We start from the raw sequence: 25,380 nt of genomic DNA, 5'->3' as shown, positions 1-25,380 counted from the left end.
CGATCAATCAATCAGGCAGACAGGCACTGGCAGTGGAGGGGAAAGGCTTCAGAAGTCCAAGAGAGTCTCAAACGGTGGAAAGGCGCAGGTTCACGCCTCCAGTCCGTCACGTGGTTGCGTCATGGGTTGGGATGCGGTGCAGAATCAGCTACAAAGCAGAAACAATATATAGCAAAAATTATAGAGATCAAGTGGAGAGGAACTGGGCAAGAGAAAGAGAAAAAAACAGTATTATTGACTGCATACAGTCGGTATGATCATACAGTACACATTCTGCTCCACCGGCTGAGTCGTGGTTGAATGTGGGATGAGACTTAGTTCATACGGCCGATCATCCAAGCGAAAGTTGAATCGACACGTAGTGTTGGATCTGGTCTGTAAGCAGTCAGCACCCTCCAAAGAACAATATAAAACATATCAATCTCAATCTAGATCATATCAGGATATGTGTGGGTTTCATCCCAGTCTCAGCCTTATTCCCTGTCCATTTCTTACCCTTCTTCTTTCATCGCTGATTCTCTGATATCAAATACAGTCCTGTACCATGGTTTTTATACACCGTATTGCTTAAATCCTCTAGTCTTCCTTTTCTTTGGTTCTTCCGGCAGTGGCGGCGGCGAAAAAAGCAGCCTTTTTTCTTTTTTTTCTTCTGGGACAGCGGCTCCATGTACAGTACCTGGTTGTATGTATGGTATTCTATGTAATATAGGTACTGTACCATATACACGAATACGATAGACAGTACATCATACCTATTTTGCCATCACCCCTCACTTACACAAGACTCATTCTTCAAAGGTTTTCCATACCAAATGGCCCTTCAGCTTCAAATCAACCCCACTATGGTTTCAACTGCAGATTTCCAGTATGCAAATGAAGTAATCAGTGGAGCACTATCAAATAATACTCATGAGTAATAAGAATGCATGATGCATTATTGTCAAAAGTACTATACATCTCCAGTCTACAATCTGTCTATCAATGTCAACAGTCGCTGTCTCGACGTCAGTGTACATCTAGTCTTGACTACTGTCAGCGTTCTTTCTTTCTAAACCCGATCTTTCTCCACAATGTCAGCATTAGTGCTTCAGATGTATTTATTCCGCCTTGATTTGATTTTTTATTTTATTTTATTTTTATTTCTTTAGACCATTTTATTTTAGAGCATCAGCCAAATACACATAGTAGATGTGGGAACAAAGAAGATCTTCTTCTAGGAGGATTATCTATCGATTTATTGGATGTTAGTGCTGTCCGGGTTTGTTTCTCTTTCCTTTCATTACATACATTTATTACGTACCGTTATATTATCGACGGGACTTCCCCTGAACCATACCCGTATCATGACATTTATTGTCCGTATTATATGTTGCTCACCGCCTCCCTCTTCCGCTCTATCGCCAACCGTCTTTATTTCTGCCCCTCCCAACGCGAGATTTCGCGGATATCAAAACCATCGTGTTTTGGGGCCTGATCTAAGGATCCCTCTCTTGCAATTGTCTGGTTGGCTTCATCTTTACGACTCCACTGCTGTCACTTGATACCAATTGATTTTCACCTTATCCCTATCCTCCGACCGCTCCTTTGCCCGTCATGGAGCAAGAGCTCCTCACTCTCCTTGCAGACACCCAGTCGCCGGCCGCTGATACCAGAAAGGCCGCCGAGCTTCACCTCCTGCGCCTCTACTCCAACGAGAACTTCCCTCTCTCCCTCGCCGCCATTGCTTCTCATGACTCCGTCCCGACCAATCTCCGCCAGTCCGCCCTCTCTGTCCTACGTACCTTCATCGCCACCGCTTGGTCCCCGCAGCTAGATGAGTTCAAGGGCCAGATCCTTATCAGTGACGCCAACAAGACCAGCATCCGTCAGGCCCTGCTCCAGCTCGCCACTACCGCCGAAATCCCAGAGCGCAAGGTCAAGTCCTCTGCCAGTTTTGCCGTCAGCAAGGTTGCCAGCGCCGACTTCCCTGAAAGCTGGCCGGAGCTCCTCCCCACGCTGCTTCACATCATCAATGACTCCGCCAGCTCAGCCAGCGCCGTCCATGGCGCATTGAAGGTTCTCCTGGATCTGGTCGATACTGGCTTCAATGAGGATCAGTTCTTCAAGGTTGCCCGCGATCTCGTCGCTACCCTCTTTACCGTGGCCACTAGCGAATCCAGAAAACCCATGCTGAGGGCCTTGGCCGTTTCCGTGTTTCGATCATGCTTTGATACCCTGGAGATGGTGCTGGAGCAACATAAAGTGGCCGTCAAAGAGTTTATGGATGAGGTGCTCGGGGCCTGGTCTCCATTTTTCATCGCGACTCTAGAGGCGCCTTTGCCCCAAGCTCCCAGTGAAGCAGAGGAATCCAAGGAGAGTGAAATCCCCTCCCAATGGCGTGGAGTTATTGGGTTGAAGTTGCAGGTGGTCAAGGTATGATCTTCCTTGTTCTTACTAAGAAACACACTCTGACATATTCTTTGTTTAGACCCTTATGAAGATTCGAATGGTTTTCCCCGGCCTTTTGACTGCTCAAAGCCCCGCTTACTTCACCTCCATCTGGACCGAACTCTCCAACATCCAGCATGCTTACCATGAATTCTACATCCATGACGAAAGACAAGGCCGTATGGAGGATGTTGACGGACTTCCTTACACTCTCGACTTTTTGGTTTTGGAGGAGTTGGACTTGATACAGGCTCTCCTGAAAGCCCCCCCTGTCAAGGCCGAGCTCCAGCAACAGCTGCAGAATGCCGGACCGGCTGCTACAACCTCCAGCTGGCTGCCCGAAATCATGAAGCTCGCTGGCTCCTACTCTCAGATTACCACAGATGAAGAAGGCTTGTGGGATATCGATGTCAACCTGTTCCTCTCGGAGGAAACTTCGGTCACGGCCAACTATACCCCGCGAACATGCAGCGGAGACTTGGTGATCAAAACGGGCGAGTGGCTTAAGAAGACAGCGGTGGAAGCCCTGCTTGCCTACATGAATACCCTTTTTTCTGATGCTTCTTCTTCGTAAGACCTTTCTCCCACACATTGCATACCTTACAGAAAAGCTAACCCAGAATCTCTCGAGTAGATGGAAATCTCGCGAAGCTGCCATGTACGTTCTTAACCAGCTTTTCCGCGATTTTAGCGAAGTCGCTCAGCAAATCTCGCCCGATCTGGCCAATGGCTTCAACAACTTTATTCAGTTCTCCATCCAGCAGGAGCATGAATTCTTGCGGGCCCGTGGTTACCTTGTGGCATCCATTTTGGCTCAGGTCACTGGGGACGCCTTTAACCCCACTTCTATCTCTTACCTTCAAGCTACTCTCAAGGCAATTGCTGAGGATCCCTCTGAAGTGGTCAAGGTGTCTTGCATTCGAGCTTTGCAAGATTTCCTTCCGTCGCTGCCCCCCAGTGTCACCGTTCCTCTCCAAGAACCCATCATTTCGGCCATAACCGAGTTTGTCGCCTCGCACGACATCAGTGAACAATCCGAAAGTGATGACCTCAAGGTCACTTTGGCGGAGACGCTCCGTGATACCATCATGGTCAACCCCAACGTAGTTTTGTCGTCGATGGCCATCGATGTACTATTCAACATTGCCAGCAATGGAGCTACTAATTTCCAGTTGACTATGATCGTCACGGAGGCGTTCGAGGATATTGTGGATCAAATCGCCGATCAGGGCCCCGATGCCTTTGTCAAGGTCTGTGAAAAGGTGTTGCCTTCTCTGATGGGAGCCATCGACGTCGGAAATATGTTACAGGAGAACTCTCTGACTATTTTTGCGGCGGATCTTCTCCGTGCTCTCGCGGAACGGGGTCTCGATCCTTTGCCCACTGGTTTTGTCGAAACTGTCATGCCCAAGCTGAACCGACTTTTGCTGGAATCGACTGACGGTGAGTTGATTCGTCCAGCCACGGAAGCCGTCCGACACATTCTCTCGCATGACTTCAATCAGTTTGTGGCCTGGCGGGATCCGCAGAGTGGAAAGGAAGCGATCGAGGTCGCTCTAGTGATTATCGATCGATTGTTGGGACCATCGGTCGACGACAACGCAGCCACTGAGGTTGGACAACTAGCTGCGGAGCTAGTGGAGAAGGCCGGATCGGAGAGGCTTGGACCCTATCTGCCCCAACTTCTGCGTGCTGTGGCCCAGCGATTGGGCAGCGCCCAACAAGCGCAGTTTATCCAGAGTTTGATTCTCGTCTTTGCGCGACTCACTCTCATCAGCCCGCGTGAGGTGGTAGATTTCCTGGTACAGGTCGACATTGGTGGACAGAGTGGACTGCCAGTAGTGATGAGCAAATGGCTCGAGAACTCTGTCAACTTTGCCGGATATGACGAGATCAAGCAGAACATCATTGCCCTCGCCAAGCTTTACCAGCTTGAAGATCCCCGCCTGGCTCAGGTGCAGGTCAAGGGCGATCTCATCATTCACGACACCGGTCGCATCAAGACGCGGTCGCAAGCTCGTGCAAACCCAGACCAGTACACGACGGTGTCGGCCCCATTGAAGATCGTCAAGGTACTGGTTGAGGAGCTGGCTGCCGCCTCGGGGAGCAAGGAGATTGATGCGGCCACAGCCGCGGCTCTGGAGGAAGAAGATAGCGACGACGATGACTGGGAGGATCTTCCTAGCAACACACTAGACCTGAGCCTGGGTGTGACGAAGCAGGAACTCATGGCATTTGGCGAAGGAGGCACAGAGGGGGTGTTTGGAGTGCGTAAGCGCGACGATGAAACACAGGGCTTTCTTGAGGAATTTTTCCGGCACGCATCGACCAAGCCCGAATTCCAGGAACTTTTTGCAGCCCTGACTCCGGACGAACAAGAGAAGCTTCGGAGTTTGGGATGATCTCTTCTTTTCTTGGCGTTTTAGAATTCTTCTTTGACTTCTCGGAGAACTTGGACTATACCAAAAGATCAGTCTGCAAGAATCCGACTTGCACCGGGGAAGCGGGAAACCCGGAGACAACAAAGGCATGGACCGTCGGTGATGATGACGAAATAATGCATTTACTGGGATGGCCAACATGAATAGTTTGCTAGTTAGAATATTCCGTAGAGGTAGATCTGGGTTCTGTATTTTTCTTGTTCCCCCTCCTAATTTAATCTATTTTTTGCCACAGATGGGACGGTGAAAAAAAAAAAAAAGTTTCCTGTTCCAGTCAATTGGATCCTGCGGTGGTGATCATGATGATCAGTAAGGTAGGATCATGAGGCGTATATCATGTATCATGTTGTACAAATGACGATTTGAAATGGCTGGTAGGGCTAAGATTGCCAACTCAGTCGGTGCTATCTGCTGTACAGGAATGACTGTGATGGGTGAGACATGAACAAAGAAAGGCATGATAATAGCGCACATGGCTGACAGCGAAGATGCTGGTGTGCTTGGCGGTTACTGACGCTTTGTATTGGACGGTACTCCGTATATAGATGTCTGTATACAGAGTACGGAATAGTGTTGTTGTGTCTTATATATTTTTTTTTTAAAACAGAGTTCTCTAAAAGATCTATCTAATCTGAATTTACTAGAATATACCTTATAATACAGTGTCCAATCTGAGGCTTTTCAATCGATCCAGCTTCCTGGACGGGCCCAGCCGAAGCCGGGATTTGCGGGGTCTGGGACAAGATGCCCATTGGGGGGAACTGCCATCCGACGAGTGATCTCTGGTCCCTCGTATGGACTATTCTGCTTCCTACTTAGATAGATTTGATCTATCATGAACGAATCGCAGACGAGGCTGTCGAATATACATAGCATCTGCACCTTCTCTATCAGAACCGCCTGGCTGGCACACACCGCCCATCGCTTGCTGCATTTCTTGGGGTCGACCCAACATCCCCTCCGCCGGGACCAGATCAGAACCCCTGCTTTGCTCCTTGCATCTTGGGATTCCTGCGCTTTTTCTCCATTCTTCACCTTCGCTTTCGCTTTCTTACTGTCAATTCGCTTCTTCTTTTTTCTCTTTTGTCGTTAGAGTATGTCGAGGCCTAATGCTGATGAACGGATTTTGGTGGATGTAAGCTTTATCTCCTCTCTTTTTTCTCTGTTGGATTTGATGTGTTTTTTTTGTTCGCAGGTGACACTATTTCATCTTCTGGTTGGTGCCCTTACAGCTGGGTCCATGTCACATGTGTTGTTCTGTATTATTTTCAATTCTGGTTGAATAGCTTCTTCTACATCATCAACTACTGTCTTTTTATTGTCTTTCTATCTATTTTAATGATTGTTTTGTTGTTTTGTATCTATGTTGCTTCGTCCTGTATGTGGTCATCGGTGCTGCATTATACCCCTCCGATTCCACGCCTAACCAAACAACCCAAGCTAACTTCAAGCTCTTCCAGACAAGTGACGAGGATTCCATATATGACACCCATTCCTTAGTCGACTCCAGCCTTTCCTTTTCCTCTTCCGTCCGGGATTACTGCTACGAAAATGGCCGTCGCTACCACGCCTACCGTTACGGCCAATACCCCATGCCCAACGATGAAGAAGAACAAGACCGCCTCGCCTTCATGCACCACATCTTCAAACTCCTCATAGGCGGCGACCTCTACCGCGCCCCAATCACCAGTGCCCCAGCGTCCCGGCCCAAACGCATCCTCGACATCGGCACCGGGACCGGGGTCTGGGCGCTCGAAATGGCGGAGGATTTCCCCAATGCGGAGATCGTGGGCACCGATCTCAGTCCCATTCAACCCAACTACGCTCCGCCCAACTGCTCGTTTATCATCGATGATGCTGAGAGTGACTGGGCGTTTACTAGCGATGAGGCCTTTGATTATATCCACGCGCGCAGTATGGGCGGTGGTATCGCCGACTGGAGGCAGTTTATGAATCAGGCGTACGCCCATCTTAAGCCGGGAGGTTGGCTTGAGCTTCAGGAGTACGAGGCTTGGGTCAATTCCGATGACGGGACGCATGAGGATGCAGTCATGGTTCAGGATTGGCAGGAAAAATTGGATCAATCGAGCAAGAAGTTTGGGAAGCAGTTAAATGTTGCTCCTTGTCTGAGTGGGTGGATGCGGGAGGCTGGCTTTGTCAATGTCACTGATGATGTTTACAAGGTGTGTATATGCCTACTATCTCTAATGAAAGGAATACATATGCTGACGATGCAATGCAGTGCCCTGTCGGTTCCTGGCCCAAGAACCCCCGGTTGAAAGAAATTGGCCGTGTTGGCAAAGTGTCCATCATCGAAGCTGTCGAGCCATATACCCTGGCTCTGTTTACACGGGTGTTGGGCTATTCGTATGAAGAAGCCCAGGCGTATGCTGAAAAAGTGCGCGCTGAACTCTTCAGACCCTCTTTCCATATCTACGTGCTGTACCATTATGTGTATGCACAGCGGCCTATGGACGGATGATGATGATTTTACGATTAACGGTAATGACGTCTGGTATATAGCCTTTCTTTTTCTGTCTTCCTTTCTTTTCTTTTTTTTTTTTTTCCCTTTTCTCTGTTTCTTTAGCACTCTTGCTATTCTCAGTCGCGGTGTTTAATACCCCTGAAGCTATTGCGTACGATCAGCTTGGAAAAATATGGACTTTCTTTTTAATTTCTACATGTAATGCTTTCACTTTACTATCTATCCCTGTAGGGAATATCCAATTCCCTCTCCCGTTCCCATCGCCATCAGATTCGCTCTCATCCTTTCTGCTCGCTCGCCAACTCCAAATGCTGCATCGTCACGATGCACCCACGCTCCAACCCCATGCTGCAACACCGCTGTCGCTCGCACCTTGCTATCAGAATCGCTCCCCTTCCCTTTCAACCCAATACTCCCATGCAACGTCAACCGGCTCTCCTCCCCGCCCTCCTCCTTCCCCTTATACACCCCCCGGTGAAGGATATTACTATCATAGAACACCGCATCCCCCGGCTGCAGCTCCACCACCAACTGCCCGGGTAATTCAGCTTCATACGGGTCCGCCTTTCGCTCCGTCTCCGTGCGCACCCGTCGATGAGATCCCGGAATCACAATCAACGAAGCATCCGGACACAGGGCAAGGTTATACTGCGCATGCGACTGCTTCCCTTGCGGACTCTTGGCATGCAGAAGCCTCAATTCTTCCTCCTCCCCCACAGACTCGGGTATATCATCTCTATGCCAGCGGAGCTCGAAATCCTTCGTCTCAGGCGCAACGAGCAGATTGAATAACTCCATGACCAGCTTTTCCTCCTCCCCGCTTGTAGTGGTAATATCAACGCCCATCAACTCCCCCGCTACGGCGAGTATCTTCTCGGAGAAGTAGAGCCGGGCGAAGTCCGCCCGCCCCGGCATCTGCGGGTGCAGGAGGTGCTGGACGCCCCAGATCCCGCCCTCAGAGGCAGGAGGGGCCGTCGTGGGCCAGGGGGGAAATTGTTTGGGGACGGTGCGGAAGTGAGGCCATCCGCCGGTGCGGGTGAGGGTTGTTGCTTTGGTGGCTATGGCGCGGAGGTGGGCGATTTCGGGGGGCGAGAGGAGGGAGGGGATGCGGACGAAGCCGTCGCGTTGGAGGTCGTCGAGGTAGGTCATTTTCTATCTGTTTGTTTGAGGTTGAATAGGTAGTTCTGGTGGTGATAGTGGTGGGTGAAGGTGTAGATACGTAAAGTGGGGTAGCTATGTGTCTGACTGGATCAAATGGAATCAAACAAGCAATAACATGGGACTTGATGACATTCGACTTAAATAAACCTATCCTAACAATTCTATTATCCAACAGTGTGGTATACTGTATACTACCTTGGAAATTATTGTAACATTTCATCGTCTGCTACTGTCGACTGTACCTAGGTTGGAGGAGTTATTAATTATAAGGAGGATCTACCCCGCGGGAACCCAGGCGGGGTTGGTTGCATTGTCTTGATACAACACGACCACAGATAATAATAATACCTAATTACCTACGATAGGGAGTCATGGAAGTAACTATTTCGTACCTGAGATACTGGTATTAATTAACATGAGTTATTTCATCTCAAACAGTATTCGTATGTCGACGCAAAAATGAATACTAATTTCAATTATATCAAATCATGCCAGCTGGACCCGTGACCCTGCCCAATGAATCATATCAAAGTATTTGTTCGCAGTAACTTTTAGAACCCCCACTTCCCAATATCCGAGGGTGGATGATGCTGATCCGCAAAAGTTTGTAGGTGGACTATTACGCGTGTGATGTGATATATTTAGGTACGGAGTACAGAAAAAAACAGACACTATTGCTCAGGGACAAAATAGTTTTTTATATTTATAGCCATTACTCTTTCTCTCCTATACCGGGGGTAGGTTAATATGGAGATGACAGGTTTAATTTTTTAATCTAAATCATGATTGGCATTACTATTGATATGGGTTTTATTGCATGATATTCTCTGCAGAATGCATTACCCCTGTATGTACTGTACCGTATTGTATTGAATAATGGTATTGTTCGTATATACAGTACCTGGTATGGTATGTGTTGTATGTTATGTATTTCGTAATATATGTAATACCCTGGACTGTACCGCTAACTTCTTCTGTCTAGGGCTCCTACTGATTACCGGATTGGGCCGATCCTGGCTGACCTTCAGCTTCTGATCGCTGATGGCGGGGCATTTCCATCTTTCTCTCGGTTTCTCCCTTCAGCTTCGTTCTGTCGTCATGCAGATCTCGTCAAGGCAACCTTCTCTGTCGACTGGAAACCTCTTGACTCGCTGCTACTGCTTCATTTTGTAAAAGGCATCAAAGTTAACCAAGGTACTTACCTGATCCCTTCCCCTCTTCCCCTTCTCCATCTCCCTACATACGATTCAAGTCCAGCTATAGCCCGTTTCTAACCCAATCGGAGTCAAGGGAAATCCTCGAATGCAGGCCGCTTTGTCGTCTAAACCCATTTTTCCCACACACACCCCCCACTTCTTCAAATCAGCACCTCGCTAGGTGTGTTGTGTTTGGTTCTGTTACACCTGCGCCCTGTACGCTATACGCTGTACACCCTGTAACTACTTAGAAAAAATCACGTTGAAAACAAGAAATATTTGTCTTGTTTCCAGAATGGCCAGTCCAGGCCTTAATGCCCTGCTTGTCTTGGGCCTTTTGTTGGTTTTGCTTCCCACTAATGTGAATGCGTTTGGTGCCGGTAGTATGTGAAACTCTGTTTACAGTATATTTCTGTATTACGCAAATCGGGTTCGTTTGATATTGACTTTCGATGATCAGATATCGCATCTATCTCGGCCGTCGAGGGCAAAAATTGGCGCCATGGTGATATCGAGGATATGCTCAAGGCGATTGCCTGTATCAAGGGTCATAAATGGACCTCCATGATGATCAAGCGCGTTTACTTTGGGAATTGGTTGCGCGATTAGTGAGTACCCTGCGAGTCTATATGCGATATGATATCAGATTGGTGTTGACTTGACCCCAGCTCCCAAGCTATGGATGTAGGAACCCTTAAGAGTCTTCCAGCTGATACGATTCGGATTCTTGTGTGGATTCTTTCTTTCCTTACTTTTGGTTACGCCACGGGTGAATTCGAGGTCACCGGCGACAGACTTGGTGTGTATCGTCCAGAGGAACATATTGAGTAGGTCTTTCTTATAGATACGCCTGCATCGCATTGCTAAACTATTTTGTCTCTAGCAACCCCAAAGACTACGCCGATAACCAAGATGCCCGCGAGTACGATTCTCGATTGCGTCCCCCCATCCGCCAAGTCGAACTCGATATTGACCCTCAAACCGGTATGAAGAACTATATCGCCAACGAGCGCGGAGACTGGGCCACGAGTGCCGCCTATATCAAGTTCAGTTTGGCTCGGAGTATACACTATGGAAGAATGTACACACACGGTGGAGATAGAAAGGGAAATGAGGATGACCTCTGCGAGGCGCTCCGGTGCTTGGGTCAGGGACTTCATACTCTAGAGGATTTTGCCGCTCATACCAACTACATTGAGCTTGCTCTCCGTGAGATGGGCTTCCACAATGTCTTCCCGCATACCGGAACTAGCACACAGATCAACCTTCACGGTCATCGCGTTTTCCCTCTCGTGACGGGTACCTTCGGTATGGTGGACTTTTTCCACTCCGTCCTTGGTGAGGCTACGGATCACTTCACCCAGTCCGAGGTCAACGAGATGGATATCGCGCTTGGAGATGCCCAGGCCAACTCTTCTGGTAGCTCGATCGGTGCTTTCACGGGACTTTTGGGCAAGATCCCTGGGACCAAAGAGCTTGTCATGGAGGCCGAAGACCTCAAGCGTCAGTCCGATGCTCAGAATTCCAGGAACCAGCAAAGTGGATCTCGGTCTGGCTATGGAGCTTCCCACGGAAGCAGTCGAGGCTTGGGAGATGACATGGCCAGGGCATCCGAGTCTGGCCACTCTTCCGGTGGTGGGATGCAGGACTTTGATCCGAAGGAGACGATCGCTAAGATCTATCCCATCCTTCAGTTCAGAGATAAGGTTGTGCGAAGACTTTCGGGTATCATCGAGAAGATTCCGGGATTGGAGACAGTCGTGGAGAAGATCTCAGAGACTCTGACTGTTTTCATCATGTCCTTGCTGGCCCCGTTCATTCGTCCCGTTATCAACCTTGCTTCCCAATCGCTGCAGACTGGTTCAGCCGGTGTCATTGATGCCTCTGGCAAGCACCAGTATGAGCCCTGGACCGACCCGTCCTGCACCGATCCTACCCACTCGTTGCTGTCCAAGGACCACTTCTCCAACATCCTCAACGAGCCTGCCGGTCAGGTGGCCTCGGCTATTCTCCAATACGTCGCTCCCCGTGTTCTCTACGCCTGGGAGCACGTTGACGTGCACGACCAGGAGGTTCTGGCAGATTGCCTGCGTGTATTCCACCACCCCGCTCTTCGTGACATGAACAACGACGCCCACCGAACCATGTTCGAGGCTGTCAAGTCCTGGGCTCACTCCAGACCCGGTGGCGGTTCTGACCTGAACGATATCCTCAGCTCTGAGGGTGTCAAGTCGGGCAAGAACAACGGAGGAGAAGTCGGCCATTCCCACGGAGGCGGTGGTCATTCCCACGGAGGAGGTGGCTTTTCTGCAATGGGAGGTGCTGGCCAAAGACCACCCCAGCAGCAACCCCAACAGCAACAGCAATCTTCATCCGGCGGCTCGGGTCTTCCCTGGGAGCAACTCTCCAAGCTTCCCATCCCGGGTATCTCCAAGATGAACAAGCTATCTAGTCTCCTTGGGGGCGGAGCAACAAGAGAGGTTCACGGTGGCTCTGAAGGTCACTCTTCCCACGAGCACCACGCCGGACATAGCACCCACGGTGGCTACGCTGGCAGTAACCACAGCCACAGCAGTCACCACGGAGCCTACCAGCCCCAGCCCTCTTTCGGACATGCCAGTCACGGCCACACCCATGGCCATAATCAACACGAGCACCAGCATCAGCATCAGCATCACCACCAGCACCACCAGCACCAGCACCACTCACACCAACCTCACCACAACCACGGTTCAGGAGGTTACGGTGGTGGTGGATATGGACACGGTGGCTACCAATACTAGATAAGGTGCAATCGAACTTGAACGACGATGATGGAATGTATATTCACGACCCAGTTTATGAGTTGATGGCTTTACTACATACAACATACATGACGATACTTTTGGAGATAAAAAAGGACATATGATGGGAGAGGCTGTTTGGTTGTGATTAGATTTAGTTATATGTTTGAATATACATTTTTTGACTGTATATGAATTGAATAACCATGGTACATGCATACTTTTTCCTTTGGATGCCTATAACGAACCTTGGTGCTGGAAGCGATCTTGAATCAAAAAGGTATCATGAGATTGATAAAGCAAAGATCTGCTCCGACATATAACCAGAGCAGCCGGGCTAGCTCAATCGGTAGAGCGTGAGACTCTTAATCTCAAGGCTGCGGGTTCGACCCCCGCGTTCGGCTTTCCTTTTTGCTTTTTTCATTTTTTATTCCTATAATTCAAGCGGTGGGGGAGGGGGATCGATTCTCCTTGCTTTTTTTATTCCTGCTTTCTATTTTTTTTTTTGCTTTTTTGGAATAGGGGCTTTTAAATAGTCAAACAGAGTCTGAGCTGGTCTCATTTGAAATCTGTCTGCGATAAATTGATTTGATTATTGTCTAAATAGAGTTTATCTACAACAATATATATCCGACGGTGATACTACATTGTTAATCACCACATCTTAAGGTACAACATACCCAGATGCGAAATCGACGCATTAGATAAATAATGAAAACGGATATCACACAGCCGCCGAGCCCGAAAATACAAAAAACCAAAGTAAGCCACCAAACAAACACTGCACTCCGTCTATCCCATATCAAATATCAAATCATTAGGTCGTAATACTAAACTCCACAATGGTCGCTATAGCTTGGTACCCTCTCGCCCACTATCGCTCAGTCGTCTGGATCGCAGCGCACCCGGTGATGGGCCAGCTGAATTGCTTGGCCCAGCCGTGGCAGTAGCAGGTGTTCTGGTTTCGTCGGAGCCATTCGCGCGTACATTAGAGGTTCGTTGAGCCTGGTGCAGACGAGGGTTCATAAGCCACTGCACTTGCATCCGGATACTGCTGACAGCAGCGTTTGTATGAGCCATGTCCTCTTTGATGCGCAGGCATTCGTTCATAATTGCCATGCTGGCACGTGTATCTAGGTCAGAGATGGCATGCGACATTTGCCCGACTTCTTCTCGCAGCGACTCGTGAAGGGCTAGGAGATACGTTGTGGCACTGTTTGAGGAGAAAATACTTGAACGATCCGCCAGGGGTTGGTCATCTGCCTCTGGCACACTTGATGGTCCAGGCTGGTGCCCCGAGTTGGCTGGAGGTTCCCTACTAAGGCCAGACATGGAATGAGAAGCATCAGTCAAGGAGGTGCGGATATTGGCCAGTCCGTCTTCATATATCTCGTTGCGTTGTTGTAGGTGTTTGACGGTCAACTCCAGAGAGTTAAGCCGTGAATTCTGGGCCTCGAGGTAGGGTCCCATTGTTATCAGCGGGCACTGTTGCTCATGTGCTGTGAGCTCAGTCCGTTTAACCTTGACGGGACATCCATATTTTGACGCTGCACAGGAATGGATTGCCTCGGGACAGGAATCGATGTGTTCCTCCAACGCTTTCCGGAAGACAGAGGCTTGACAATCGGGACAGGTAGTTTTGAGGCTCGGGCAAAGTTCTTTGATGTGTTCCTAAAATGGAAAGTTGAAGTTAGCACGCGAATGGAGGACACAGGGGATGGATAAGCATATGACGTACCTTAAAGTCTTGTTCCATGACCTCCTTCTCACAGCGCGAGCATGTGTGGAGCTCATGCATGCAACTCTGATCAGGGCTGAGATCTTTCTTTCTCGTTTGCTTGCCACAGGACCGATCCGGACAGTCCATAAGCCTATAGACACAATATTTATCCACATGCGATTGGATGTGCCCCCTCGGAACGATTTCACTGCACCCCTCGCCCGAAAACGGGCACTTCACCCGGATGTCATCGCACATGTTGATTAACAATCGAGGCACATTCATATAAGCGTCTCTGGTGGGAGACCGACAGCTTGGACACTTGAATTCATCCCGGTTACCTCCGACACTGGTCATGGCGACATTCAGACATCGTTGGCAGAAGACATGATCGCACTGCAGGCGCACCGGACGTATGAAAGGACAATGGCAGATTGCACACATGAGATGGTCATCATAGCTGGAGACATAGTCTAGAGCGCGGAGGTCGACGATTTCCTCGCGGTCGCGATTTGACTCCATCATGAGAAGTTCCTCAAGATTCATGGTTGTCCCAAGCCCAGATTCCGTCGCAAAAGAAATATAAAATTAGAGCTCTCAGCCCCCTATCGCTTGGAATTCAAATAATAGGAAGGAGGGATGGAAATGATCGGCCGTTCGTTTGCTAGTGAGGCTTGAGAATGAAACTGAAACAATAAACCCGAGGGACAACCCATGAGGGTTGCACAGTGGCGGCAGTTGGGCGAGCTGAAAGGGATGTGATGTATCCGTAGATCAGGGGTAATTCCGCGAAGATCGCTCGTCCCTAAATTCAGGTTTCAGAAAGGCTGAAGCTGAGGTTGTCAGACTGAGGAGAACGAGAATCGTGATTGCGGGGAGGGGATGGAATGAGGAGGCATGATATGCGGAAGCGGCAGATCAGTCCGGGCGGCCGAGAGAGGCGCGATTTCCAACCACCCGACGCCATCCACCATCAACCATCCATCATCGCCATCGTCATCAGCAGCCAACCCTCGTTGCTTCCACACTCGCAGTACCACTGTCGCATCCGGTGGTCAAATATTCGTTTCAGGTCTCGCTGCTGAGCGACTGTTTCCCGGCTTACGCATTCCTCGGGCAGCTGCCTGCTGGCCTCTACGCTTTCTCCGCATTTCCGTCAGACATCCAAAGCCTCAACCGTTGTCCGGCCCGTTCCATCTTACCATTCCACGATGACCAATCCGTCGCAGCTTTTTCTCCTTGCTGATCATATCAAGCTCTCGTTGCTGGAACGGCAGCGGGCGATCTCGTTGGACCTGGAGCCCAACAGTCAGGATGGAGAGATCTCTCGTTCGTTGGACTCTCTGCGGGATGGAATCGATAGTGTGGAGGCAGAACATGCTCGATTGGAGGGGGAAAATGATGATGGAGCGGCCGATTTGAAGGACCAGCTTGGTCACCTTCATTCGCAGTTTCGAGACCTGTCATCGCAATTCTATGGCGAGGACCAGGCCAACAGCACTGTCAACTCGCCCAACGACTCGGCGTTGGCGTCTGATTTTGCCAGAGCAAAGAATATCAATCCGGATCTCAAACAACCTACCCCGCAGCATCCGCCTTCCAAGTCGGTACGATTCATGGACGCTGCTGCTGCCGCCGCTGAAGACGACGAAGATCCCAGCCGTCGTGACCTTTTCCGGCCGTACCGCGATTCGCCATCTCCCCCGGGCTTGGACCAGAGCAATATGAGCAACCAACAAATCCACGCACACCATGCAGATGTGATTCGTGACCAGGACGAGCAATTGGATCGTCTGGGAGAATCAATCGGGCGCCAGCATCAGCTGAGCATTCAGATTGGTGACGAACTCGAAGGACATGTTGCACTGCTGGATGGCATGGACGGTGATGTTGAAAGACACCAAGGCCGGCTTGATGGCGCACGACGACGACTGGACAAGGTCAGAAGACGGGCGGGCGAGAACTGGAGTATGATGACAATTATCGGGTTGATTATCGTGCTGGTGATCCTGATTGTTCTTTTGAAATAAACTCATGTCTTAGATGATTGTTTGGCGTTAGGGCTGGTGTCAAACTTGAAACTTGGTCAGTTATGAGTTTATGGGTATGGTTTTATGGCGTTACAGGTTATCTTTTATATTTATAACACCGCGTTATCTACGCTCTTTGAGATATCCAATACAACCGTTTAGATCATATGCACTTTACATTGATTATACAGATTCATAGCCTAACCCAACGCCCAACACCTCGGATAATAAATCAATCACTGAGCCTTCTTCTTCGACTCCTTCTCATGAGGAATATGCTTGGTCCGATCCTGCATCTCCTTGAAATCCTTACTTCCACTATCCACTTCTCCTCGATCAGCCTTGACCGTCTCTTCACTGGTACTGGCAAGTTCGGACTTCCATGTTGCCGTTCCGGTCTTGGTGTTTTTCAACTGGTCTTGTTTTTCTGCTTCGTAGACGTTGTCGAGGTTATCGCGGTCTGCAGTGGTTAGTTTTATCTAGATATGGGCGAGTGGGTGGATGGATGGCTTACTTCGATCCGACTCGTTGAGGGACAGACCAGCTGGGGAGGTGTGGAAGGAGGAGATGGCGTAGCCTGGTCGGAGGGTTCGAGGGGCGATTGCGCGGAATGAGGTGAGGAAGGACATTGTGTATGAATTGATTGGGTTCTGCTGAGGTTATCAGTGTCTATCCTGTTGAAGAGGAAAGAGTATCACGTACATTGGTCAATTGCAGAGGATGGAGACAGAGACAAAGATTCAGGTATAATTGAAGCAGGAAGAAGCAATTTAAAGAACGCTCTCATCCCGGACCCGTACTGAATAATCAAATCGAAGTGGGTGGATTATTCGTCCACCTCATCTTTCCTTGCAATGTGGTAGATGTGACGTCAGCGATGTTACTTGCTCGGGTGGATGGATCTTCGGATATTCTGCTACACTTTATTTTACTAGTTATGTACTATCCATAGACAGGATATGATATCTTGGATTGGGTCGTAGATGGCACCTGGTTTTAATTTAGATTGTGGTTCTTGTTATTTTGGTTGTTTTGAGTGGTGATGGCTGCTTGGGAGGGCGGGTGTGGAGTGATGTCATTGATATTCCTCTGGACAGCATTCCAAGTTAGTGTAGACAGAAGAGTTGATTGAGAAATATATTCATCTTCTAGTTGCAAAATAAGAAAGAAAAAGCAGTACAAGTACGCTGATAAAAAAAAAAAATCTATCCTGATGTGCCCAGTTCGTCTACCCGAAGAATGACTTCACGGTACTTCACTCAGGCGCGGTTTTGTACTTCTTGTGAAGATCTTGAATAGTATGGTCGACCTTCTTCGTCCACGACTCGAATTCTTTCATCGGAATATCACTGAGGCCCCGGAATTCAAACAGAGGGACCTTGCGGTGTGCACCGAACATATTCTCCATCTTGGACCCAAGGCCTCCAATAGAGCCATCGATGGATTTGTCAAATGTGGTCAGCATGTCGGTGGAGCCGGAGGATTTGCCAATGCCTTCAATCCAGGATTTGATCTTCATCGAGGCATGAGAGCCATAAGGGGGTTTTTTTGAATTCCAGACCGGCGAATTTGGTGCTGGGCTTGGGAGCTGATTCTTTTCCGGAGCAGAAGTCCTTGTCAACCCTGCGCGCTTTCAGTTAGAACAGCGAGTAGAGGATATATGGTGGGGGTTCTGGCTGGAATAATTACGAAACATGGCCTCTGCTGCGTTGTCGTGTAGCATGCAAGAGTATTGAACAGATTGAACAGGCCACCTGGAAGCTTCGGTTTGACTTGCTTGTAAAGCGTGTTGAACTCGGTCCGGGGCATAAAAGCCATCCGCAGCTTGGGGCTCTCATCTGCCTTGAGATCCTTTTTTGCGGCTTTGGCATAGGACAAGACCAAGGAGGCAAAGGCGAGCACATCGTCCGTGACATGATTCTTGTCAATACCGTTTGGCTTTGCTTGGAAATAGTCCTCTGTAACCAGCTCAAAATAGTTATTGCCATAGGACATTCCGTCGAGGATATGTTGCGATCCAAATGGCACGTGGTGCCCTTTCATGATGCTATACAGGGCCTCGAGGGGCATTGGCGCCGTGACCTGCGGTGCCCAATACACCCCTGTCCCTGGGTCGGTTTTCTTGCTGGAGGCATCGACCGTCCATGGATTGCATTTGTCTTGCACATGGACTGGCCGTTCCCCAGTCCAAGGCTGCCATTGGATCTGACAGCGTTAATATATTAAAGCACAAGAAATCAAGTTGCTGCAGCACTCACAATATCGTCAGCCGCGGCCTTCGCGGCCTTCAGCATCTCCTTTGCCGATTTTGATCTTCTGGCCATCCAGAATGACCTCTGCGAATAGTTTTCCGGCGCCGCTGCCCGTGTCGGCCGTCAACATCCAGTTTGTGCCTTTGCGATTGGAGACAACGTGTTTCTTGGCCGCGTCCGTGTCAGCCTGGCTACATTTGTTGTTGATGAAATAGAATGTTGGGCTCTCAAATTCGATTCCGAGTCCTGCAGCCCCATCGGCAGTGGGCCCGTCATGGTACTCTGTTATACCATCGACTTTTTTGGCGTTTTTGTGACTCGTGGGTACTGCCGAAGCAGTCAGAAGAATCGATAAAAGAGTGGCAGGATATGCATGATAGACAGGTTCTTCGTAGAAGAGAATATGATATTTGGTAGTGATGATAGAAGAGTAGACTTGTTGTTTCCAGACGAGGACGAGATGTACTGAATCTTTTATAGCCATCTTCCATAGTCGAGTATCTAAAAAGATCTCTAAATATTAACACCTCCTGTCAGAGCAAGGTGCATTCTGAGAGAGTCCCCTTGGGCGATGTGTTGGTTCTTTCGAAACAGACTGGACGCTGATGAGATTGAGATCCCTGCACACAAGGCTGATACTTTCTTTCCCAACCCCTGATCATCATTACACGCTTTTTGCTTCATTCATGGCCATGATTACGGTCCAAGCTTTCTACATTCAAACTAATATACAATTTCATAAAGTGCATCTTCTGTGTGGTAGGCAATGTACATCAATATAAAAATGGCCTTGTTTGTACTAACCATAGATACGTCTGACTAATCACGGAAAGACCCTCAGGCTAACAGACTAGTACACTTCTTGCTCTACTCCTGCAGCCTTACAGCCCTGTTTACAGCGACAGCCTCACAGGGCTTACCTAAATAGCCCCATGGATCAATATACCCGTAATCCGCAGGCAGTGGACCCTTAATCTAAACCAAACCAGTATTTGAAAACAGGTACTAAGTTTATGAGGGCCTGAGGCTGAGAGTTTTGGCGAGACAGATATCCCCTTTCCCCTCACCACCCCAACTTCATTCCACCACACCAATTACAGCATAACAATGTCAATTGAGCGTTTGCCAAATGAACTTCTGGAAAATATCATCACACATGCCTTGCCAGAGGGGTTTGAGAGCCTTGCCTTGACCTGTAAACACCTCTACACACTCTGTACTCCCTTCATCGAGCACTACAACAAATTGCGCTATCATTTCCAGGACTTTTACTACTACAAGACAGATCAAGTGGTCAAAAGCAGACTACACCTGGTCTACCATACTCCTCCATACACAGCCTGTTCAGCATTCAACTTGATCGCCCTCATCGCCGTCAAGCCGGTTATCGCCCGCTACATTGAAAAGGCGGACTTTGAGAATGACAGCCAATGCACTCAGGGCAAAGACCGTGAGATCACAACGAATGTCGATTATGATGGCGCTGTGGTGAAACTGCTCGCCAATTCTCCCTACCTGAAGGAAGCAGGTCTCGATTGGAGGGAATACTGGACTGCGATGGAAGAGGATCTCGATGCTGCTCGCTACTCGCAGCGAGCTGCGGCTTTTGCGCTGACGCTGCTGCCTAATGTCAAGGCATTCAAGCTGCCTAGATGGTGGAAGCCAGTCGCTGCAGCTGATAAGCTCGTTGATGCTGTCGTTCGCAAAACAAGACATCCGTGTCTCCCTTATGACAGACCCAGCATGGCCCAGGTCACTAAATTCGAGGCATTTGTAACGCGGAGCCCCGTGTTACAATTCGATATAACATGGGCAACCCCTTTCCTGGCCCTACCGCACGTCCAGTCTTTCTGCGGCTTCACGTGCATCGGCATGGGCGGCCACAGGAGTATTGTGTCCGAATATCTGGACAGTAACTTCAAATCAGGCCTTGAAGTGGTTGATATCTCGTTTGCGGATGTTGACTGGATGGTTATTACAGACCTTCTCAAACACACACCACGCCTCAAGAAATTGAAGTACTTGCATATGGCAGACGCAAACGATACTTCCCACGACTGGGATCTCTGCCGGTTTATCACAGCAATCGAGCACGAGGTCGGGAGTCACCTTGAGCAGCTTTGCATCAGCATCCACGAACTCCCTGGCGCAATCAAACCTGGAAGCGTATCAATGCGCGGCTTCCAGCGGCTGCGAAAACTTGTGCTTCCCCTTGAATTGGTCTTGTGCACTATGACACCTGCGAACCACGAATCGCTCCTGAGTGACCTTATCCCTGCCTCGGTCTCTCGGCTTTCCCTATTATCTCACACCGAGGGCCACCCGGAGCACCATTACAAAGCCCTCGACCGCCTATTTCATGACTTTGCCGCCAGGAAGGATTCTCATGTGCCTGCTCTAAAAGAAATCTACCTCTCCTATCCTAGCGATGCGGACGACCTGTACAAGGACCAGTGTGACCGACTGGCTGCGGAGGCTGAGAAGGTGGGTGTGGATATAAATTACTCTACAAGATAACTTGAATGGACAACAAGGAAAGCAGTGCTGAGCTGTCCGAGGCGATCAACTCTATGTATCGTTGGTATCAGAAATCCGCTATCTGCTATGCATATCTAAGTGATGTTGATGCAAATGAAGACCAGGAGCTATTATCTGAAAACATCAAGAATAGCAAATGGTTTACCCGTGGGTGGACTCTTCAAGAACTGGTTGCGCCGCCAAAGTTGTTTTTCCTTGCAAGCAACTGGAGCGACATGGGTTCTAAAGCGGACATGAGTGCCTTAATCCAAGATATAACTGGAATCGACGAATCTGATCTGGTGGAAATTCCCCAGCTTGAAAGATTTAGCATCGCCAAACGGATGTCTTGGGCGGCCAATAGACACACAACTCGGGTCGAAGATATTGCATATTGTCTTATGGGATTATTTAATGTTAACATGCCACTGTTATATGGAGAAGGTGACAAGGCGTTTATTCGTCTCCAAGAAGAGATCCTAAGGGGTTCTGCTGATCAGACACTATTTGCATGGCAGAGGGATGATGTTTCACATGATAACCCCAGTGGCCTGCTTGCTCAGTCGCCGTGGGACTTTAAAGATAGTGGTGGCATGGTTCCCTTTCTATTTGCCAAAAGGACCGAACCAGTTGCTGTCACTAACCTGGGCATCAGAGTACATCTACCCAAGATACGAAATCTTCTGATACTGCAATGCCAAGACACCTCGAAAAAGAAACTAACCATACCGAGCTTTAAGGTAAAGGGGCCGGGAGGAAACAATCAGTATGTTAGGATCAATGGAGGGCTAGCCAAGCAAACCAACCTCCCGTCAATATTTTCTGCCATGCCCAAGCTAATTCATGTTGCGACAACCTTGCAAACCGCTGGTCCATCTGTGGACAAATGCCTGATTTATGACCATTCGAGTTCTATCGGTCGTAAAATATCCTCTCAGAGTGGCATGGAACGGAAGAGCAAAAAACTGGTTCTTTTCTTTGACGGACCACCCTACAAAGGTAGAGAGAGGCAAAACATCACCTCCAGCATTTACAAGATGCATGATATGCTTGCAGATACCAATGATGCCCAACTATCTTACTATCATAGGGCAAGTCGCCAAAGTACCAACTGCGTTGAATCGTGCATACAGATTGGGTACAAAGTAAGATATTCATCCCTTTCACAGTTTGCAGGTTAAAAGTACTGATCATATTGATATCAAGTGGATCACTGAGCATTACTGCCTTGGAGATCAAATATTCCTGTTTGGCTTTTCCACCGGAGGTCAGGTGATACTCCTAGCCAAAATGATCGAATATTTTGGAATTTTCAAAAGCTCAGATATCGTTCGAGGTAATCCGATGTCGTCATATTTCAGTTGGCACAATATTACATTTAAAAGCAAGACAAGCACTGAATTGCAAAGACGAACTGCATACTGGAAGATGGTCCAGTTTCGCCAAGAGTATTGCGAACCAGCTGGGAGGGTGGAGTTTGTGGGCTGCTTTGATGCGCTCGACATCGAGGGGAAGATACCAGTGCCATGGTTGAGTCCCCGTCCCGAGGTTCAGCTTGATAGTAAAATCGTTCGCCACGCTATCTCGATCGACGAAAAGCGATGCGACGGGCCTCAACGTTTGTTCCGGCTATTCAGACACGATCGAAGTAATGTAACTGAGATATGGTTCCCTGGAGGACATGCTGTAAATGCTTCACCCCTTTAATATCTGTAAACCGTTGCTGACCTGCCGCTAGGACATTGGTGGTGTGGCTCCCCCGGACCCTGACAAAGGTTGGGGTCTTAGCCATATCCCTCTAGTTTGGATGCTCCGCGAGGCCATCAGAGCTGGTCTAGACTTTGATATCTGGAAAATAAAAGCGCAGCTTGGGATTGAAGCGGACCCGAAGGATTACAACGGTGAAAGCTTTCTTTCAATCCCCGACGTATATGACTATTTACTTGATGCGGCCAGAAATGGCCGGCTCCACGGCTATTTTAGACGTCTGCCTTATTCCAAGACATTGTGGGTGACCACGGCAATCACAAGTTTGCCTAATTTTCTCACCTCGCTCCTTGCTAACTTGCCCCAACCAGACTAAGACACTTTAGATTCCTGCGAGACCAAATACTACACAGAAATCAGATCCCTACATGGTATTATCTTTATTCAATGCTTACTGAGAAAAGTTTTGCATCCAGACGCATCATCGAAGAGGATTTGCATACATCTGCCCTTACTAGATGGCATGAATGTCCAAGAAAGTATCGGCCGGGCAATTTGAGACATTGGAGAGATATCGCCGGGCGGGAAGAACTCGACCAAAGGCTTAAAGAGGATCACATAGGGATGTGCTACCAAACCTCACATTCTGGGAAAAGTGTTACAGACATGATCGAATCGGTGTGCAGATTTTTTCCGGGCTGCTGTCATTCATGCTACCTTCAACTCTCCTTTCTATTAGTTTGGAGCTTGTGTCTTATACAAACCAATACCTTTATAATAATTAGGCCGTGATATAGCTAATCAAACGACACCCCATATGCCCGATTAGGTATGGCGCCGGGTCATTGAAATGCTATCGTTCCAACCTCCCATACCAAATTGACAGTTAGCATTGCTATTTAAAAAGCCTTGTTTCAAGCATTCTTTGAATCATATAAATACACTTTCCCTCTGCTAATCAGAAGCCGCTATTCCCGTAACTCTTACTGTAGATAGCCAGCCACATTACTCTCAGTACTAACAAACTACCCTAATATTGTACCCGAACCCTGGGCCCTATTACTATCTACAGTAGTTCAATAAAAAAAAAATAAAATAAAATAAATTGAGCAATGGCTAAATGTTTGTTGAAAGAACGCCATGTTTATCTGCCTATAAACTAGTTCATAAATCAAGTCACTTATATGGGGATGGCTACTCACCCTCATCACTTCACCCCATTCAGCCCCTCACCCCAGCTCACCATGTTCACTGATACTCACCCTATCCTGACAAGAGTATGGCCCTTAAAACAGCGTCGAATTCAGGGCGGACTTGAGAATTGGTAGAGCTACCTGTGGTTTCTCCGCGGTCAACCATAGTTATCAAGGAGAACCATGATCTATATCTTAATAAATCAAGGCTGTGGGCGACTTGGATGCGTTTATAAGCTACTATCACTAGCTTAACTATAAAACTCATATCCGGGAAGCAAGTCCAACAGGGTCATTATCTCCTTAGTCTTATTGATGTGTCTATATTAATAACTATAATTGCTCCTAGTCTGTTATATAGATAGGAAGTGTGGCATTCCTTACAGTCCTGATTTTCAGTCTACTGGATGGTAGCCTGAGAACTGGCATAGGGCTATAGAGTACCATTAAAGTCCAGAGATGGCTGATGAGGCGTAGATATCTGAAGAAGAACTAAGCGAATGACCATATATCGGTGCAAGACCCCTATCCAATCAGATACTGATCAGGATCCATACTGTGGAATAGAATTATGGGAGGTTTATTGAGATCAATCGGATTGATATTCTCTGAGCAACACGATAAAATCTACATGTTCTCCATTGCCTCCTGCAGCTCATGTAAAGCCTTCCCTAGTCCGGAGATTTTCGCTTGTAGTGCCTCGCGCTCTGTATCCCATTTTTCCCTCTCGTCCGTGGATCTCGCGCTAGTCCTTTCATGCATCTCTTTGCTAACAGAAAGTTCCCTCTGTAATTTTGCAACGGTTGCTTTGAGTTCTTCGACGGATTCGGCCATTCTGTACGTGTCAGTAGGGGATGGTAGTTATAGGATGTTGCTTGCTACTTGTGGGCGTGGTATATGCCTAGCTCAGATTGGTTTGAGGGAAGTGTGGATGCTGTCAAGCCAGATTCAGATCAGGTCGGAAGGCATCTTAAATAGTTTTCTCCCTCCCCAACTTTGTCATGTGCGATTGGAATCCTCAGCAGAACAACTGGTCTGTTCGATGGGAGAGCTAAGCCTACACCATCCACACTTCCACGGCGTGCATAGTCGTATCCGGCAACTAATCACACTGTAGCATCGCCCTCAGCTTCTGCAAGTCAAGAGAACTAGTGAATCTAGGGTGGGGTTAGGCAGAGATGGCAGAGATGAATCCACTCTGAGTTTGTCTGCATGTATTCCCAACAAGAATAAGTGGATTCTGGGATCAGCTGGTGTCCTATCGATGATGGGACTCTAGCGATGGTTGCGGCACTGCAGATCTGCAGCTAATGCGGGGCAAGAGATCTCAGCGGAAATACGACCCGCATCCTCCCATGTCTAGTGGATGTATTCCCAGAAAGGAGAAACCGAAGATATGTACTTGCTTGATCTATCCGAGATTATTCCATTGAATATACTATATAATCAACATGAACACTGTAATCTA

At 48.4% G+C, this 25,380-nt stretch overlaps 10 protein-coding genes and 1 non-coding gene across 11 annotated transcripts; 6 read left to right on the top strand and 5 right to left on the bottom strand.

Moving 5' to 3' along the window:
• Positions 1-1,593: 1,593 nt before the first annotated feature.
• Positions 1,594-4,829, top strand: ASPWEDRAFT_107183 (putative importin beta-5 subunit; the record flags this gene model as incomplete). The annotated part of the gene is made up of 3 exons (XM_040827869.1): positions 1,594-2,412; positions 2,468-2,997; positions 3,062-4,829. 3 exons carry the CDS (start codon positions 1,594-1,596, stop codon positions 4,827-4,829), a joined length of 3,117 nt encoding a protein of 1,038 aa, XP_040691182.1.
• A 1,135-nt stretch (positions 4,830-5,964) lies between these two features.
• Positions 5,965-7,350, top strand: ASPWEDRAFT_50672 (class I SAM-dependent methyltransferase; the record flags this gene model as incomplete). Its single annotated transcript, XM_040837476.1, has 3 exons — positions 5,965-6,003; positions 6,329-7,051; positions 7,111-7,350. The coding sequence occupies 3 exons, from the start codon at positions 5,965-5,967 to the stop codon at positions 7,348-7,350; spliced, it is 1,002 nt and encodes a 333-aa protein (XP_040691181.1).
• A 222-nt stretch (positions 7,351-7,572) lies between these two features.
• ASPWEDRAFT_108220 (phytanoyl-CoA dioxygenase family protein) lies at positions 7,573-8,502 on the bottom strand (the record flags this gene model as incomplete). The annotated part of the gene is made up of 1 exon (XM_040827957.1): positions 7,573-8,502. The coding sequence occupies one exon, from the start codon at positions 8,500-8,502 to the stop codon at positions 7,573-7,575; it is 930 nt and encodes a 309-aa protein (XP_040691180.1).
• Positions 8,503-9,637: 1,135 nt separating this feature from the next.
• Positions 9,638-12,753, top strand: ASPWEDRAFT_39203 (Het-C domain-containing protein). The gene is made up of 4 exons (XM_040835053.1): positions 9,638-10,093; positions 10,171-10,318; positions 10,379-10,537; positions 10,594-12,753. Exons 1-4 carry the CDS (start codon positions 10,006-10,008, stop codon positions 12,491-12,493), a joined length of 2,295 nt encoding a protein of 764 aa, XP_040691179.1. The 5' UTR covers positions 9,638-10,005; the 3' UTR covers positions 12,494-12,753.
• A 71-nt stretch (positions 12,754-12,824) lies between these two features.
• On the top strand, positions 12,825-12,897 carry ASPWEDRAFT_t96. Its single transcript has one exon. It is a non-coding gene; the product is annotated as a tRNA-Lys (tRNA).
• A 445-nt stretch (positions 12,898-13,342) lies between these two features.
• Positions 13,343-14,759, bottom strand: ASPWEDRAFT_50669 (putative TRAF-like signal transducer; the record flags this gene model as incomplete). The annotated part of the gene is made up of 2 exons (XM_040837475.1): positions 13,343-14,109; positions 14,228-14,759. 2 exons carry the CDS (start codon positions 14,757-14,759, stop codon positions 13,343-13,345), a joined length of 1,299 nt encoding a protein of 432 aa, XP_040691178.1.
• Positions 14,760-15,302: 543 nt separating this feature from the next.
• ASPWEDRAFT_457068 (syntaxin family protein) lies at positions 15,303-16,711 on the top strand. The gene is made up of 2 exons (XM_040836605.1): positions 15,303-16,210; positions 16,275-16,711. Exons 1-2 carry the CDS (start codon positions 15,425-15,427, stop codon positions 16,290-16,292), a joined length of 804 nt encoding a protein of 267 aa, XP_040691177.1. The 5' UTR covers positions 15,303-15,424; the 3' UTR covers positions 16,293-16,711.
• On the bottom strand, positions 16,480-16,872 carry ASPWEDRAFT_26874 (uncharacterized protein; the record flags this gene model as incomplete). Its single annotated transcript, XM_040832913.1, has 2 exons — positions 16,480-16,703; positions 16,758-16,872. 2 exons carry the CDS (start codon positions 16,870-16,872, stop codon positions 16,480-16,482), a joined length of 339 nt encoding a protein of 112 aa, XP_040691176.1.
• A 331-nt stretch (positions 16,873-17,203) lies between these two features.
• On the bottom strand, positions 17,204-18,667 carry ASPWEDRAFT_457132 (uncharacterized protein). The gene is made up of 3 exons (XM_040836608.1): positions 18,502-18,667; positions 17,938-18,448; positions 17,204-17,866 (listed from the first exon to the last, which is right to left on the bottom strand). Exons 1-3 carry the CDS (start codon positions 18,565-18,567, stop codon positions 17,499-17,501), a joined length of 945 nt encoding a protein of 314 aa, XP_040691175.1. The 5' UTR covers positions 18,568-18,667; the 3' UTR covers positions 17,204-17,498.
• A 935-nt stretch (positions 18,668-19,602) lies between these two features.
• Positions 19,603-23,095, top strand: ASPWEDRAFT_170969 (uncharacterized protein; the record flags this gene model as incomplete). The annotated part of the gene is made up of 4 exons (XM_040830704.1): positions 19,603-20,979; positions 21,030-22,157; positions 22,219-22,698; positions 22,751-23,095. 4 exons carry the CDS (start codon positions 19,603-19,605, stop codon positions 23,093-23,095), a joined length of 3,330 nt encoding a protein of 1,109 aa, XP_040691174.1.
• A 1,394-nt stretch (positions 23,096-24,489) lies between these two features.
• Positions 24,490-25,202, bottom strand: ASPWEDRAFT_39196 (uncharacterized protein). Its single transcript, XM_040835052.1, has one exon. It carries the CDS (start codon positions 24,744-24,746, stop codon positions 24,540-24,542), a length of 207 nt encoding a protein of 68 aa, XP_040691173.1. The 5' UTR covers positions 24,747-25,202; the 3' UTR covers positions 24,490-24,539.
• Between the last annotated feature and the right edge of the window lie 178 nt (positions 25,203-25,380).

This window comes from Aspergillus wentii, assembly GCF_001890725.1.
Source record: "Aspergillus wentii DTO 134E9 unplaced genomic scaffold ASPWEscaffold_3, whole genome shotgun sequence".
Classification (NCBI taxonomy): Eukaryota; Fungi; Ascomycota; class Eurotiomycetes; order Eurotiales; family Aspergillaceae; genus Aspergillus; species Aspergillus wentii.
The sequence above is the reverse complement of the archived record's forward strand: the minus strand, read 5'-3'. Positions and strand labels throughout refer to the sequence as shown.